The sequence below is a fragment of the Larus michahellis genome, chromosome 15 (assembly GCF_964199755.1).
Source record: "Larus michahellis chromosome 15, bLarMic1.1, whole genome shotgun sequence".
Classification (NCBI taxonomy): Eukaryota; Metazoa; Chordata; class Aves; order Charadriiformes; family Laridae; genus Larus; species Larus michahellis.
In genome coordinates this window covers 13450194-13467579 of record NC_133910.1, presented here as the reverse complement: position 1 = coordinate 13467579, position 17386 = coordinate 13450194, and the positions used below count along the sequence as shown (strand labels likewise).

Genomic DNA, 17386 nt, shown 5'->3' with positions numbered 1-17386 from the left:
CCACCCCCTCTTCCCCCAACACACACACACGCAGCCTCATTTACAGCATCTTCGCCAGCAGAAGCCTCCCCAAAATATTCAGGGCACACCAACCCAGAACTTACACGTGCGGGGAAACCCTCGTGACTAGAGCTCTTATTATTTTTTTTCTTCCTCGAGCAAACATGATCTCATGATTTTTTTTTTTTTAAGCTCTTAAAGAAAAAAAAAAAAAGAAGGAAAGAAAAAACCCACCAAGGAGTGGCACTCCCGGCCTGCCGTTATCTAACCGGAGGCAGCGGGCTCTGCCCGGCCGCCGGGACGGCGCGGATGCTGCAGCCGCGGTACCCCCGGAGCCGCCGGGGCTGAAGGCTCCCCGCTCGCAGCCTCCTCTTCCTCGGGTGCTTTTCCTCCCTCCTCCCTCCCTTCCCCTCCCCTCCCCGCTCGCATCGCCTCCCTGCACCTTTAAGAAGCACATTGCTCGCCGGTGGGATGGTGTGTGCTAAAGCTGCACAGAGGAAGTTACGCAGCCGGGATCAGGCACGGAGATAAAAGCTCCGATTGTGATTGAAAGTGAGAGCAAAAGGGATTTCAGCCTCGGCATTAACTTGCCAGGGGAGCCGGGGATTGCACAAAGCTTCCCCGGCCATCTGCCCTTGGGGGCCGGCGGCGCAGCGGCTGCCCGCCGGGCTGGGGGGGGTTGTGGGGGGGTTCCCCCCGGCCCCGAAGTTCGCTGCTCCGCCGGGAGCCCCGCACCGCAGAGCTCCCTCCCTTCCTCCCTCCCGGTAAGGACCTGCAGCGCCGAGCACCGGGGCGGGAGGGGGGAAACGGGCCGGGGGAGGCGGGGGCGGGGGAGCGGCGGGCAACGCGCGGTGCCGGCACCTCTGCGCCCATCTCCCAAATACCGACGGGCGTCGTCCCTCCCCGCGCCTCTGAAGTTGCTCAGAGGGTCTCCCGGGATGTCCGTGTGTCCCCCCCCCCGCAACGGGAGGGATTTTATTTTTCCTCTCCGGAGTTGGCAGAGGAGGGCGGGATGCGGGGACGCTCAGCCCGGGGATGCTCGGCCCGGGGACGGCTCCCCGCCCGCTCCGCCGACTTCTCGCACCGCCCCGGCAGGCTCTAAAAGTCCTTTCGTGTAAAAGAAACCGTGCAGGGGGGGCGGGGGCGCGGGGAAGAGCACCGGTTTGCCTGGACCCGCGAGTGCATTGAGGAGAGCGGCTGAATGTAAGTGAGATTCACGGGTTTTTCTGCGGGGAGCCCGCTGCTCTCTGAGCTTTGCGACGGTTTTCGGAGGGTTCAGCCTCCTGTCGCACCGCAGGCAGAGCGGGGGGTTCCGAACTTCGCTTCTAAGGCTGAGGGCAAGGGATGGTCAGCGAGGAAAAGAGGGGGAAAAACTCACTCCTGGTCGTTGTAGGGGGGGAAGAGTGGTTGGGGTTCATTTTGAAGGCAACGCTTCTAAAAGAAAATTGAAAACTCCTTCATTGAGTTTACTTTCTGCACTTAATTCCAGAGCAGCTCAGTTGTTGCTCAGCGTTGTCTCTTTATTTCAATAGGGTGTTAATCCAATAATAAAAATAAAAAAAAAAAAAAAGAAAAAGGAACAAGCTAAGTCAAGATACAATCTAATTTTGTGTTTTTAATACTCTGGCTGTCAGTCCCCAGTGATTGCTGAGTACTCTTCAAAGAAAACAAAGAGCATTGATTCTATTTGTTCCCATGAACTGCAGTTTCTTAATAATATCAGGTGAAGATTTATTTTCTAAGGATCAAACCAAATCAAGGCAGGGCAGAACCTTTAATTCGGAGAGTCCCTCTCCCCCGTTTGCAGTGTGCTGGCTTCTTTCACAGCAACATCGTGCAACTATTTCTGCAAAGAGACTGTACCGGCAAAGTGTTGCACCACAGACTTCACAGGGAACCTGCACGCCTGGCTGATTGACTGACAGTAAACACATTTTTCCGGCAAATTTTTATTTGCCTGGGAATCTGTGACATTTAGCAAGCATAACAAGAAACTAATAGATAATATAGATCCTTTCTTCCTGGGTTTTTCCCTAACAGCCATTCAAGTGCAAAACATAATTGTTAAGGCAATGAAAATGGATCCGTAAACTTAGCAGCACTGGAGTCCTCATTAAAACTACCCGGCTTGTTTTCCACACAATACTGGAGTCTCACGCCCTCCGCTGCTATTAGGCACTTGGCGGGGACCAGTTTGATGTAATAATTAGGAACTGACTTGTTATAACTGAAAAGACAGCTCTGATGTCAGCGGGACTTATAAACACTGTGTCACACCGGTTTATTATTTTTGCTACATTTACTCATAATGTAAAAATAGCAGCCAGTCTATTCTTTCTATGGGAGTTTATTCAGGTCCAACGCAGCTATAATAGGCTCTTCTTTGAGAGCTGGTGATGAAGCACGAGGGAGAGCTCCTCTTTTCTGGACTCATTCATCTCAATCAGCAATCTTTCAAGCAAAAAGTGGGGAAAGGGAGATGGCAGCACAGCAGTGAAGCCCCCGGACATGGATCACTGCATCTGTTACCCTGGAGTTTCTGAGCTTTAGTCACTGAGCTTTTACGAGCGATCAAATCCTAACCAGGCAGTTGAAGCAGACACCCCTAAATTGTGGAAGAAAAGTTGGGGAACCAAACAGAAAGGGAATTAGCCAGGGCTGAATTTCTGTTCTGGATACATGCCTCCCACCTTCTCTTATGAGATCTCCCTCCCCGGTCCAATGCTGAGAGAGGGTTTGACTCTTTTTCTTTTTTTTTTTTTTCCCCCCTTCAGCTCTTTGTCATTTTGTTTTGTAATTACTTAAGACTTTCATAGCTCTACTGGAAAGACAACAAAATTGCAGAAATGTTGCTCTAACCTGCAATGAATACTGGGAAGGTCATTGCTCTTTGTATTAGGTGAACCTTAAATGTTATTAGGACTTTAAATTGTTTTTTATTAAATGTTATTGTTCAGATAAATCATATGGGGGATGCTGGACAATGTATCTGTCTCCCCAGCTGTCTTATTTATTTGCTTATCTTTTTAAAACTATCAATTTGTCTGTCTGTCCCTGCTCTGTGTCTGCATATTCTGTCTTCTAATGACCTATAGCTGCTTCTTGATATTATTTGAAGACCCATTAGAGCTCTTGTTGTCCAGCGCTGTTACAAAGCAGATACCTTAAACGGGGCAGCGCTCCTTCTCATCTCCCAAACAGAAGAGCCATAAGCATCTTGCTATAGATTTCTTTTTATTAAAGTTGTATATCTCCCTCTTACAAAAACTTGGCTTGTGGCTCGGGAAGTCCAGCTGAGGGCTGTGACTCCTGGGGGACCCCTGTTCCTACAAGTCTTGTTGCTCCAACTGTCCCCCCAGCCTTGCTCCCAGCTCATTTCTCTGTCCCTCTGTTGCAGGTGCAGCCTGACGGTGAGCCCTCCCTTTGCCCTGACCGCGAAAGAGCGGGGAGACCTCAGGGAGCAGCATGGCTTGCAGCTGAAGGCTTGGGGACCTTGATGCTCGGTTGCCCAAAGGCAGAGTCAGACAGAAATCCTCGCCTGCGAGTGCCTCGCCACCGCTGCCAGACACAGAGGGAGAAGCGGCAAGGCCAGCGCTGCTCCTGTCAACCCAGCGCCCTGCGGGGACCACTGCGGATCTCGCCACCCAACGCAGCTACATTGACACCACCATCCTTTTGGAGAAAGGAATTCTAGCTCCAAAGAGTCTCTCTCGTCAGAGTTGTACTGATGACCAGATGCTATATTTATTTTACGTACTAATGTCCATAACCCACAATAATTATTTAAGGCAGACCACAGTTTAAGGCACTTTCCACAGCGACGCATTTGTGGCAGACAAGAAGGTTGAGGAAAACCTGATCCAGCACCATCTCACGGCCTCTCCAATTTACTCCTATCAAATTTCATCAGCAACTCAGAACTTGATCTTCCTATTGATTGACTGGAGTCACCTCTAGATATTTTCATGCTGATTTGGAAGCTTTTACATACAATAAAAGGGGGGGAAATGAGGTTAAGGAAGACTTTTGACCACTGATCAGCAACTCCAGCCAAAACTTTCCCAATCAAGTGATTTGCGAACTTGGCTCCTCTGCAGAGAGAAACTTTCCACATCCGAATACAGCGTGCAGAGTGAGATCGTTCCTGTTATTGTCTGGATCTCCTTAGACTGGATCACTTTTAAATGAGGAGTTTCCATGCTGATCCCGAGAGCAACCCCTAGCCCAGTAGCTGCCTTCCTCGGGACTCTCGGCACTGCCCTCGCCCAGGGATCCCACACTTGGCCGCAGCTGCCATGCTCTACCTGCTTGCTCTCCTCTTGCACTGTCTCCCCTTGGCCATGGGACAGTATGACATTTGCAAGTCCTGGGTGACGACGGATGATGGCCCGTCATGGGAGTTTTATGCTTGCCAACCCAAGGCCATGCGGATGAAGGATTATGTGACAGTACGGGTGGATCCGGCAGGAATCACTTGTGGGGACCCGCCAGAGAGATTCTGCACCCACGTAAGTGTTTCCCTCCTTGTTCGATGTGTTCTAAGGGACTCTGCGTGTGGGTGGCCAGAGGCAGGGTCCTGCCGAGATGCTCTTAGGAGGACATTTGGGCTCGGGGTGGTAACGGTGGCTGCCACCTTGAGCTCTCAGTCTCTCTGTCTGCAAAATGGGGAGAAGGTGTCCTGCCCATCCCGGTGCTGTGCTGCCGAGAGGTCGGCCCTGGAGCAGGGATGGTGCTGGTGCGCTGAGGGGAGGGTGAGGAGGAGCTGGGGGGGTTTAGCAAGCCCTGGCTGGGGGTGGTAAGGTCCGGGTGTTGGAAAAGCCCTGCCGCCAGCGAGCACAGAGCCTGAGCTGCTGAGCACATCCCTCTGCTTGCTGCAGTGCGTGGGCTGTGTTCACCAGCCCCATCCCAACCCGGGGTTTTATCCGCGGTGGGCGCGTGGTCTCAGCGTGAGTGAAGCCGGGGCAGGGCGGTGGGGCCCAGCGCGGCTCCGCGCACCGGCAGCTCAGGCGGTCGGTCTGACGGCCACGAGTTTCACTGAAGTTCCTGAAAATGCAGCTCTCCCTCTCTTCTGCCCTCCACATGAAAAGACTCTCTGGGCAGACACTTGCCCTTGTAGTTAGAATCTTTAACTTATTTTCTCTTAAATATTAATCATTGCATTTCATTCCGTGCACCACAAAGCTCAGCAGGAACATTTGATTTATAATTCACAAGGCTTTACATTGTTAAAAAGAGTTCGGGGGTCAAAGCAAAGAGCAAAACATCGTGGCTGTACTGTCCTCCAGGAGTGGCCCAAGCCCGCATTTAAGGCCCAGGGACCAAGCCAGCCCATGCTGGCAGGGTTTCACTGGGGTGAGCACTGGGCAAGGAGTGTCTCCTAAAAACGTATATTCGCCTATTGCCTGTAATGAGAAGGGGAGAGTTCTCCTCCCTCTAAATCAGAGGGAGAGGCGACGGGAGTCCCAGTTTCTGTTGCCAGCGTCACCCAGACTCAGATACCCCATGCCGCAGTTCCCCACCTAGAAAACGCACGTACACAGAGAAAACACCCTGGGCCCAACCAGCTCGGGGTGTCTCTTGAAAATCCAAGAGAAAACTGCTGCTTTGATACCAGGAGATGCCAAACGTTTATGGCCATCAGAACATGCCACCCCTATTTATTTACCCGGTTCTCCCCAGCCTAAGGGGTCTCATTAGTACCAGGGAAGATATTTTCCCTAATTCCCAATGAGTAGCAGTGTTTCCTTTTAAAAGATCATTTGAAAAGAAAGATTAAGTCAAAGGTTGCAAATAAAGCAGTTAACTATCGACGGGTCAGTCTGGATTTCCATTTATCTGACTGGCTGCGGAAGGATTAAAGGGTGAACAATACCAGATTGTTTTCCGCTACGTTCACTGCAGCTGTTTGCAAACACTTCCCGACTAAGGATGCTCCAGGCTTCAGCTCCACTGACCTCCAAGGAAGCAAAAGACGCAAACTGCAATCAGCTCTCTACATCTCTTGGTTCAGTCAATACCGAGCTAAAATCTTTCTATTCTGGGCGCCAGCAGTATTTCCTCGTAGCGTACGCCTGCCATGTGCTGTACACTTGCAAACACCGTGTACCGCCGTGAATGGGAGTTACACAGATGCAAAACATGGATTTGCCTTCCTGTCCCTGCCTCACCCCGGGGTGCGCGCCTGGCCCGGCTCTCAGCTCCCGACACAGAAACCAGCGCTCAGGGCAGCGTCCCTGAGCAATTCCCCTGATGAAGAACCAAGCTGAGAACACGAGCAGTATATTGCAAGTTAGTTTTTTTAGATTTTTGGGCTAGGTTTATTAAACGCCCCCTGTGTTCATGGCCCTTTCTGCCCCATCTTACACCACTGCTGTCCTCTCCGGGGGATTAAAGAGTTTTAAAAACAAAGCAGAAGAAGAAGGGTGGGCAAGGAGCCCACCCAGCGCTTAGTCCAGAGGTAGGAGATGGCTGCAGGAGAGATCCAGGCTCCGGTCCAGCCCGAGGGCTTGAGTGGTGTGTGCGGGGAGGCCATCAGGGTACATTTTCACGGCCTCTGTCACCGAGAGTGACACATGGCCATTTACTGCTGAGCATCCCCTTATGGTCAGTAGAAAGTGGAATCAGCAAGAAATGGCCCTTCCCTCGCCGGCCCGGGGTGGCGAGACTTGACACCTATCGACGTGCAGAGAGAGGCGAGTGGAGCCCGCAGGGGACGGGAGCCGAGTTTTGCCACCCCTGCGCAGAGGAAGCGCTGGGCAAAAAATCAATGTTGCTGCCCACCGATCGTTACAGCCTCCGAGCGGGGAGGGCTGGTGCTCGCACGAACCCTGCGCGGCTCCTCGACTGCTCAGATGCCTTTCAACGCCCTGTTATCCTTTCTTTTCAGGTTTTAATTATTTTTATGTAACAGGTGTGTTCTCACAGGAGCCTGGCTTTCCAGCAGAGAAGTTCTTACGGTGACTATATTGCTTTCTTAGGTGTCTTTCAAAACAGCAGGGGACTGTCCGTGCAGTTAAACTGACGTTATTCAGAATTAAGCACAGCCTGGCAGGACGCCTGCGCTGCTCGGACAACTGAAATCAAAATTAAAGACAGGCAAACATCCCTCCCTGCTCAAGGCAGCCGGACAAGAGGGAGGTGGACGGTGTCCCCGCACGGGGCATGGCTGCGGGCAGGCAGAGGGGGGGACTCCTGGTGAAAGTCAGGGCCCTGTAGGACAGGGAGCGTTTCCTACGCGGCTGCACTGGTACCGAGGAGGCATCGCACAGCCCGCAGCATCACACACTACGGGTGTACCAACTTCGAGCAGCACTCGCAGAGAGTTCTGCAAAAGGAGGCGCCCGGGGGACCGCAGGAATTATTGGGAGGATTGTCCTTTCCACTCTACAGCAATTCGAGTCACATCTGGCTGCTCCCTTCTGGTTGGGAAGCGTTTTGCTACTTGTTAAAGTCGTGGGTTTTGCTTTTTTCCACAGTTTCTGAACCTTCTCCTGTTCATGTCAATGCCTTTCTGGCAGGGTCACCTGAAAAATGAATTGTACTTTCCCTCCTGGCAGGGCAGGGGGAGCGGTGGGAGCAGGAAGACAGATGGATAAGTAAATAAAAGCCTGAATGAATCTAAAAGCGTGGCTGGAGACTAATAGGGAATGGATCTTTTAACCAAGGATGCCGAGGGAAGGGTGAGACTTCAAAGGTCACATCCAGGACACGGCCCGGGGCGGCTGAATGCAGATTTCACGTGAGGGGGTTTGCAGGACAGGCAGGGCTGGGGAACGGCAAAGCTGCACGGGCTGCGTGGGGCAGAGGGGAGACGCGACGTTACTTCGTCATCCCACCCTCCCGGGGAGGAGGAGGAGGAGGGCACAGCTGACAGGGCGCTCCCAGGTAGTAGGATGTTCTGAGATGCTGAAGCACTTCTTTGACACCGTGCAGGGACCTCGGAGAAATTCACTTTCGAGCATTGGTGTTTAGCACACATGATAAAAAAAAATTATGCAGGTTTTGTGGGCAGTTTACGGGTGGGGTGGGTGGCGGGCAGCAAGCAAGCACCAAAGCCACGGACCCTGCTCCAAACAGGTTTGCAGCTCAAGGGGTTTCCAAATCCTCCTAGCAAGGTGGGGCATCCAGGAGGGGTGTCCGGAGCAGACTCCCTGTGAGCCAGCGGCCGTCACAAACGGCTTTGCTGCCTCTTGACACCCCGGCGAGAGCCCCACGCACCCCACTGGCGGCACAGGGAGCCCAGCTCGCCCCTGGGATCGGGGCCCTTTCTTTCCCCCCGGAGGTGTGGAGACAGTATTTCTTGTTCAGACACCGCTCTTTGATGCCGGGCCGAGCTCTTAGCCCATATTGATGGGTCAGGGGTATTTTTATTTGGCGTCAGCAGTGTTTCATGTGCTAATAGAGCTTGTTGATTTTGGCACAGGTACATGAAAGGAAAAGGCTTTATTTATTCATTACACATTCAGCCAAATTTGATGTTTAGTTTAATTCTTAGCTAAACTTTTCTGAATGACCTGTGGTTATAAGGCTTGTACTAAAGAACTATTTCTCTTAGTAGACCAGGTGCTAAAATTGGAAATGCAGAAAAACTTTTGGGCACAGAAACCATTTTCTCTACATTCTTAGTCCGTGTCATACAACTCTACCCAACCATACCTTCATACGCCCGTTTAGGTGCAAACAAAGGATTGTGCATTTGGAGATGGTTTAAACTAAAGTCAAAGTTTGTAAAAGAAAGAAGGAAAATGGAGTTGCTTCAGAGATGCTCTTTCAAGAGCCTTTTTAAAGATGCAGCACGATCTGGTGACTAAAGGATGGGTCCATCCCTTCTGGTACCCCGAGCAGAGGCAAAGCCCCCAGCCCACCCCTCGCAGGGAGGTGCCGCCTTTCAGAGAGGGGACCCAGGGGGACAAAGCGCGAGGGGTCCTCAGCCTTGCGACTGCCCCGGGATTCACGGGCAGCCTTTGGGCTGAGCGGAGCCCATATACAAGTCAAATGGAAAATCCTGTCCCAGAAAAGTAGATGTTTCTGCCTCCTCCTTGAATAAACCAGCGCTCCCCAGAGTTGGCTGCAAACCCGTCCTTGGCCTTGGCAGAGGGCTGGGAGTCAGAGCTCCCCTTTGCTCTTCCTTACGGGACCTATGTGGCATTGGGGACAATTACTTTGCTTTTATGCCAAAATCCAGCAGCACAAGAAATCCTCCCTCCGCTGTCAAATTGCCGGGGACATCTCGGTCAGGGTTGTGGGGATGGAAAGCCGCGTCTTTCTTTCCACATCCGTAAAGTGCTAACAGCCCCCCTTCTCCCTTGAACCCTCCAGTACCTTAAATTAACACCTGGAAAACACTCCCCTTTCCTTTGAGGAGAGCCTGGAAAAGGCAACTGCTGCCATTTCCATCTGGATGAAGGTTTCCCTCATCCACCCCTTGCACCGGTCGCGACATTGCTTTCGAGCGTGGGAGAAAAGGCTGGGGCCTGTCGGTTTTATTCCCACCCGCAGTCACTTCTCAGCGTCGGGGCTGCTGCAGAGAACACTATTTGAAGTCAAGATCAACGGCTCCATGCCCTTGGGGCCAGACCCTTGGATTGCACGTTATTAGATGCTCAGCAAATTACACGCTGCTCCTCTCCTACCACAGAGGCTACTCCGGAGTGCGGCAGGATCTCGGTGTTATAAAAGCAGAGGCTTTACAGAAAACGAAAGAATACAATTCAGCTTTAAATTAGAGAGTGCTGAGCAAACGGGATTTCCCCTCACAGTCCGCAGCAATTTCCTTAAACGCCCAGTTCGGGATTCATCTTGTTGTAAAGTGGGATGCTGCTGCCCTAACAAGGATCATTTCCACTTGCCGATGGAAGAGACACAGCGATAAAAATCAAGCTGTCAAGTAGATTTAATTGGTACAGTGAGCAGAAAGTTTACCCCCATCTTGAAAGAAATGGGGAAGAGTAAACTGCTTTTAAGCAAAGCTTTGCTCTTCAAAGGGAACAGCGTCCAGATGGGAAAAGCTGGAGAGAACTGACTCCAAAGACTTGCTGGGGAGCGCGGCCAGATCCGGGAGAGCAGCTCTTACAGCAGCTCTTACACTCGCTCATACGCCAGCTCCATGTACGAGTTTTCCATAAGCAACTTTTGAAGCTGAAGGGATTCAGGGAAGTCCTTCCTATTTATTTTTCAAGTCCATATTGTATTCTATAGCATGGATACGATCCCCATAAACTTTCAAAGGGATTCTCCCTACAGACAAGACAGTCTGAGTGGGAAGGAGCGCTGTCCTACCACACTCTGGTTTCCCTAAGGGAAAGTCCGGTTTCAACCATAGTTGAGCCCCAGTACAGTTTCAGACCCCAGACACAATCTTTTTACCATCAGAATTTTGAAGCGTGGGGTTTAGGCTGTCCCAGCCCCATGACCCTGCCCGTTGTCCCGCACGAGTGACAGCCACATCCCCTCTTGTCCCCTTGCAGCAGCACTACCAGCTGCAGAGCCGTGGGCGGTCGGAGCCATTCAGTGATCCGTCTGAAAATCACCTCTGCAAAACAACCCAAACCGCCCCGCTTTCCGCTCCCACAGCGCTGCATGCTGAGGGCTTGGCTGCAGCGCTGCACGCAGCAACAGCCGGGGCGTCTGCAGCAGCAAGGGGCAGCCAGCTGCAGAAGTGGGGTTGTAAAATCACCTATGGCGCTGGATGGGCACCTCTTCCCCCATGGTTACACTCTGGGGCAGCGCAGCAGCAAGCAAGCAATCCTGATGCCCTCAACAGGGACCACCCAAGCTCTCCATGTGGTTTACCCCATGGTTTTGGAGAACCCAAAATGGAAACATGACCAAGGAACGCCAAAACCCCACGGCACAAGCCCACAAAAGCCCATGGCACAAGTGGCTCAGCAGAGCACAGAGCTTCCGGCAACGCAGCGATGGCCGGGGGGTCCCCAAGCTTAATGAATTCCTCCTCTGACCTAGATGATGAGCTCCATCAAGCATGAGCAACACCAGCTCGGCAATGCTTGGCTAGCAGAGCCTGAATTTCTGACTTGCTGGAGTTATTATGCACGTGTGGGCTGTTGCTGACCTGCTTAGCGGGAGTTCTCCACCGAGCTGGTGTGAGCACCGCTGCTGCTCTCTAAGGCATCCACCTCCTTGGGCACCCACCTGCAGTGCTCCATGTGCCCCAGGCACTGCCTGGGCCGTTGGACGCAGCGCGCAGGTGCCTGTGCTGGAAAACTCCAAAGGGGCTTTTTCCTCTATGCACTGCAAAGCGCTCCTTGATGACCACCCAGGAGATGTCTAGGGGGAGAAGGTGATGCCTGCAAAGCCCTGGCTAGGACCCACCAGCAAACGGCAGTTTGAGCTTCCAGCCTTCTCCACAGGCAGACGTCCCATCCCCTGCAGCCTCAGACAGGTCCTGTGAGGTCTCCCCGCAAGTCCCCTCATCTTTCAGGCAGGGTCACCAGCCCCCACAGAGGGCGCACACGGCAGCACTGACCCCGCACCCACCGTGTTCCACTGCCCCAACTTGTGCTTGCTCCAGCGTTTGGCACTGGCGCCTCCGCACATCTGCTCCGCGCCGTGAGCAGGCGGGCTTAGGGAAACCTGTGGCTTTTGGCTCCATGGCCGTTTCTCCGCTTGTCAGCTGTCCCCAGACCAGGAGCTCCGTGGGCTCAGGTGTGCAGCGATACAGAGCCCCCAGGTTGGGTCACAGCCCAGCCGGCTCCCACCCACTCACATCTCTGCAGAAACAACTAACGCAGCGGCCTCCCCTCCCCGGAGCAGCTCCACGTGCGACACCACGACTCCAACCTCCGCCAAGTCGCCTGGGAAGGCGAGTGCCAGTGTGTGATCAGAGCAGCGCGGTGATGGGTGCCCGAGCGGGCAGCGCAGTCACCCACCATGAGCCCATAGCCCAGGACCAACATGGGCAATGGGTCTCTGCTCCTCCAACGCTGAGCTCCATGTGGATGCTGCCACCACTGTGTCCCAGTCCTGCCCTCGGCACCTCCACATCCCTTTTTTGAGGCAATATCCCAAATGGAGAACTAGCACAGCTCCAACTGGTTTTTACCCCCAGCCAAAGGCTTTGTGAGCCCCCATCCCCTGGACAAGTTGGCTGCTTCAGCTCCATGGTGCTGCCATTGAAAGGGTGTAGGGGAGCCCTCTAAAGGAGAGGACGGCAGTCCTGCCCTCGGGGACTGCCCCCCGCAGCAGCCAGGGCAGGTTTCGGGTTGAGCACGGCACCATCCCGGCCACCAACAGGCACCTGCTGTAACGTTACCGTTAAAATAGGGCGTAAAGCAGCCAACTGCTTCGCATGCACCAGCAAGAGCGGAGCGCTCCGCGCAGCAGCCACGGGAGCCCTGATGGGAGGCCGGGGGAGGGTGCCGGGGTATCCACCACCCAACCGCGCTCCCCCCGCCAAGGCTGTGGGGAAGATCTGCATCTCCATCTGAGGACCACGGCAGAGCCTCCGCTCCCTCCCCTTTCCCACCCCCAGCCTCCGCTCCCTCCCCTTTCCCACCCCCAGCCTCCGCCTCCTGCCCTCCCCCATTCAAACTATCAGGGCCTCTCTTACAGAATAAAATATTAATAGCGGCGTAGCGAGCCTCTCTGCAAAGGCTGCATGTATTGAGCTTACAAGGCGCACAAGCTTTTAGAGAGCAGGACACTTTTCCTACTTCCTAAGCATTTTCTTAGTCCTGAATCAATAATGCACTCGGAGCCCAGCACACAGGTCGCTGCCGCTGTGCTCCTGCTGGTAGGGGCTGCGGCCACGGATACATCTCCGTAGCAAGACACAAGGGTTTAATAATCTGGCAGCGAAGGGATGGGGCAGGATCCAAGCAGCTTAATTCATAGACAAGTTTCAGGGAAGTGCCCTGGGAAGAGCAAAGCTTGCAACTCTTGGGTACAGAAAGTCCAGGTTTGGAGACAAGCTAAAAAGCAGTCAATGGGATTAAATCCCTGTGTCTTTGAACGTGTGTCCACGGTTGGTGGCTGAGGGGTGTCTGCTTCATCAGCTTCCAGTCTCGGGCTCTAGGTCACTCCGTAATCCACAAATTCGCGAAAGGAGCGGTCGCAGGGGTGCAGCTCCGGCGGGGAGGTGAGCGCGGAGGTGAGCCCAGGGCGCCAGGAGGGACGGGGCTAGAGCGGCTCACCGGGGGATTAGCAGTTCACAAAGAAAGAGCCGCTCAAAAATTATTCCATGGGAGGCCGGGCTGCGGGCGGTGCATGTGTGTGCCCAGCACAGACGAGATTATCTGCTTAGGAGTGGAATTTTCCAAGCGGCGTTAACCCTTGTGTCGCCCACAAATGGTCTGCACACACGTTTTTCAGGACAAGGTGCCGGGCAGCGGATCCGGCAGCAGAAGCCGAGTGGCTGCCCAGCCACCCCGGGGCTTTGGAAATGAAGTACTGCCCCGAGGTCACCCTGCAAACAGCATGCTCGGGGCCCTTCTTGGAGAGGTCACGTCTGGACAGGGCTGATTTCAGTCAGGAGGTTAAAATTCACCAGATTTTCTGACCGGTCCTGGCTTAGCCAGAGTGGGCGTGAAGGGATTTGTGTGGTGCACAAGCGGTGCCGGCTGCGCTACAAAGGTGGAGAGGTGACTTGGGACGGTCCCTGTGCGTGACGGGCAGTATCCCCCTCCAAGTCCTCCCTTTGCGGAGAGGATGCTCCCCGCCTGGATGTCAGCCTCCTGCAGAGGTTGTATCATCTGCGGTGCAAAGATCGGTTCAGACCCTTTTCATGGAGGTACTACAGAGACTAGGGGGAGAGTTTCAGAGACAGAGAGCAGAGATTTCCTTGACCCTCATTCTTTGTCTTGACCCTCACATCAAGATTGGGTGAAGAAGCCACTGCTTGGCGCAGCTGTAGGTGCCTGGGGGAGCTTGGTCTTCAGAAAGGTGGAGCCTCCGATGCTCCCAGTGAAGCCCAGTCCTGCCCCTGAAATCCCTCCCTGCCTCAGTTTCCCCATCTGGAGATGGGATGTTGTGCAGCCACCACACTACCCTGTCTGTCGCTGCGATGTTTCCCCACGGCTGGTGGGGAGAAGGGCACAGCGCTGAGCTAAGATGAAATACGTATGAGATGCTTCTCGAATTCAGAAGCAGGCTGGAGGGGGAAGGGGAAGAGCAGCCGCGAGTAGGGGTTGAATCTCTTCTCCAGCAGAGAGACGGGCCCAAGGGAGCCCGAGAGCCTTGAACAAGCGGCGCACTGCTCAGTGAATGAGTATCTGCTTCAGGCCAAAGGGAAGAGGCAAAAAGCAAAGGAAAATGTCTCGCTGAGCGCGTCCCGGCGTGTCCTCGCAAAGAGCCGGTGCCGGTTTCTGCTGACTCACGCTCTCCCGAATCCCACACGCAGGCAAAGCGTGTCCTAATGCCCATGCCGAGGGGTGACCTTGCGCTTGGACAACCTCCGATCCGGGAGGAAGGGGAAGGAAGCGGAGGAGCAATCAATCCCCCAAACCGCGGCCAGGGGGGAGACAGAGGGAGTGACATTCAGCTGAGCCAGAATTAGCAGCAGATCTGTGGAGGGACCCCATTTCCACCCTATTAATAATTCATTCCAGCTCTGCCTTTACCTGCTCATAAACAGCAAACAGCTTGTTAGCGAGGACCGGTTTCTCCCTTTTTGCTGTCTCTGCCCTAATAAGAGCCCCTTGTAGATGGCTGGGGGGGGAGGTGGTGAAGGAAGGGCACACGAGCGAGAAACCACCCCACCGGCCCACCCTGAGCACCCCAACCCATCCCATCCCCGCAGGCTCCCTGCCTCCCGCTCGGGGCTGCCCTTCCCCTGCAGAGGTGAAGCTGCGAAATAACCCCTCACCAAACCTTGCCAGAACCTGCCTACACGTACAGGCCATTTAAAACCATCTCTTTGGGGGGCTACCACGAAGGAGGGAGCGACGCCTGCGGGGTGTGGGGACGAGGGGTTTGCCGGAGCATTCCCAAGCCCCCGAGCGGCTCTCGGGCAGCAGCCGTGCAGACAGCCCCTGGGAAAACTGTATCTTCTGCCACGCGAGACAGCTTCTGGTTATCCAAAACACAGAGAGCTTGACCAAAGTGGTATTTTTAAAAAATAGGCGGAAACATAGCATCTTGAAGAAAGCTATTAAAGACATCATTTCAAAAAGGCGCATTTTGCATTCAGAGCACCCCCAGCGTCTCCACAGCCCGATGCTGCGGTGCTGGCCCATGGGGGACCCCTCCCTGCACTGACAGACACCCCAAAACGGCGCAGGCAAAGCTGTTTCCGAGACGTGTGACGGATCTGAGCCCCAGCCGTGCCGCGGGGAAAGGCTGCTTGGGCATGGGCGATGGGGTAATTAGTGCAAGAGGAGCGGAGCCCGGCCAGGGAGCTCTGTGTGGCCCCCCATGGCTCCCGGTGTCCCCCCCTGTCCCTGGGGCACCGACCGGGGACGGCACGGACCTTCACCCGGGCTCACGGGGAAGGGCTGGTGCGCGGCTGTTTGGCTCGAGAGGGGCCTCTTATTTCTCCTCAATTATCTCCCTGCTCCCAGCCATCTCTGCCGGCGAGTTATGCCACTTGCCAGCTGTTGGAAATAATCGCTGTAAATTAATTATGGTTGTTTCACCCCTCTGATCCCTCCCAGCCCATGAATAGAGCAAAAATTAATTGTCAGAGAGTATTTCCAGTTCTCTGGGAGTCCCATCCTGGCCATGGGCAGGTTATGGTTTATGCCCTGAAGCATGAGATTTAATTACCCACAAATGTTATTTTTGATCATAAAATCACCTTATCTTTTCATAAATCCAGATAGAGCAGTTGACCCCTCAGGTCAGAAGCAGCAAGAGTAAAAATATCCCGTTAATGACGTTAGGACGAGCCTGCGTTTTCTCCCGGGTAAACGCGATTCTGTTTGGGACAGAGCATCGCGTCCTGGAGCGGTTAGTGGAAGAAAAGCCAAGGAACCTTCCTGAAACGTGTATCGCTCACTGTGGCCCTTGTTAAAAATTTTTGCTGCAGAAAACAGATTTAACTCAGTATCAGTGGGGAGGATAAAGGTGGTTGTCACAGGGACCAGGTCAGGGACAACACCTTCCCTGCACCGGGGCGAACCCGCAGCCCGGCCGGGATGAGGACGGAGATCCCTGCAAAGCCCCGGCAGAGCCAGGGGAGCCGGAGCAGGGGATGGAGGTGAAGCAAAGCTTCACAGCTCAGTCCCAGCATGAACTGGGGGAACTCGGCTGAGCGTAAAGAAGCAGGAAAGCAAAAAAGCAAACAGGCCGAGACGATCATTTCAGCTTTATCCTGCAGCCTCCTGAGCAAACGGATCCAACTTGGTGCTGGACGGGGAAAGGGAAGGGGAGAAAATAAAACTTAGTGGGGAACGTGTGCCAGAGCATCTGTGGGAGTGGCAGGGATGGAGCGGGCTGGCCCCCGCTCCCCTCTGCGGATTGGGGACCCCCGTCTCCCACGGCCATCAGCCCTCCCCGTGACAGACAGGTTGTTCAGGGCAGGGGAGGCCCAGGACACCCGCGGTGGCACCGGTCCCACAGCAGGGCAGGAGGGATCAGGTGCACATGAGGATTTTGCCGATGCGGTTGTTTTGCAGGATCTGGAGGAAATTTGATAGGAGTTTAAGGACTTTGCTGCCACGGAAGACAGTGTAGGGATGTTGCGAACCTCCTCGGCTAAGATTTAAGCACAAAATCAAAGGCAGGATGTCCTGCAAGAAGCAGAAGGACCTTGGGATGCTTGTTAAGCACCACGGCTGGATGGGGCGGGCACTAAGGAGGGGATTGTCCTGCCCTGGGTGGAGGTCCAGACTGAGGACTCCTCAGCCATGAGTGCTCCTGAGAAGAAGGGAAGGAGGTTTTCGTGCCACCACCTGCCCCACTGAAATCACTCGAGCAACTGCCCAACTCACCCCTGCTTCTGCACAGGGATGTTTTTTCCCCTGAATTCCTTGGGCCGCTACGGAAAACTTGACGAATACCTAGAGATAAGAGGGGCAGCACCATGCAGCCCCTCCTCACCCACGTCTCCTCCACCTCCTGCAGAGGTGGCGCATGGTGGTGGCTGCTATCGGCACTAGGAGGGACAGCCTTCAGCGGGCACCAGACCTTCTCCTGTCTGCGCCAGGAGCCTGGTTGTTAAGCAGATCTCTCATTTCAGAGTCTGCAGGAAGAACCTCCTCGTGTCAAGGGAGCCAGACGCGGCCCTCCAGGCCCTTTAGGCTGTGGAGGGGGAGATCAAACCTCCCCCAGTCCCAACCATCGTCAGTGCTTGCAGAAGAGCCTGGAGACACCCAAGGTCTGAGAGCTCTCTGGTTCAGTTTGAGAGGCAGTTCTTGGGGAAAAAACCCTCGACAGGAGAAAGGACTCAAGAGAAACCCAACCAAGAGCATAGACCTTTGTGCCAAAGAAA

At 54.2% G+C, this 17386-nt stretch overlaps 1 protein-coding gene across 4 annotated transcripts in view; it reads left to right on the top strand.

Annotated features, from left to right (window-relative positions):
* Positions 1–251: 251 nt before the first annotated feature.
* The window catches only part of NTNG2 (netrin G2), a 51775-nt gene continuing 34640 nt past the window's right edge, over positions 252–17386 (top strand). For 2 of the 4 annotated variants that reach the window (XM_074608321.1, XM_074608323.1), the window contains exons 1-2: positions 252–764; positions 3398–4508. In XM_074608321.1, coding sequence (XP_074464422.1) covers positions 4296–4508 — 213 coding nt within the window. In that variant the 5' untranslated portion in view covers positions 252–764; positions 3398–4295. Of the gene's footprint in view, positions 765–813; positions 1204–3397; positions 4509–17386 lie in introns of those variants that run through there. The other 2 variants (XM_074608322.1, XM_074608324.1) reach the window with 2 other exon arrangements.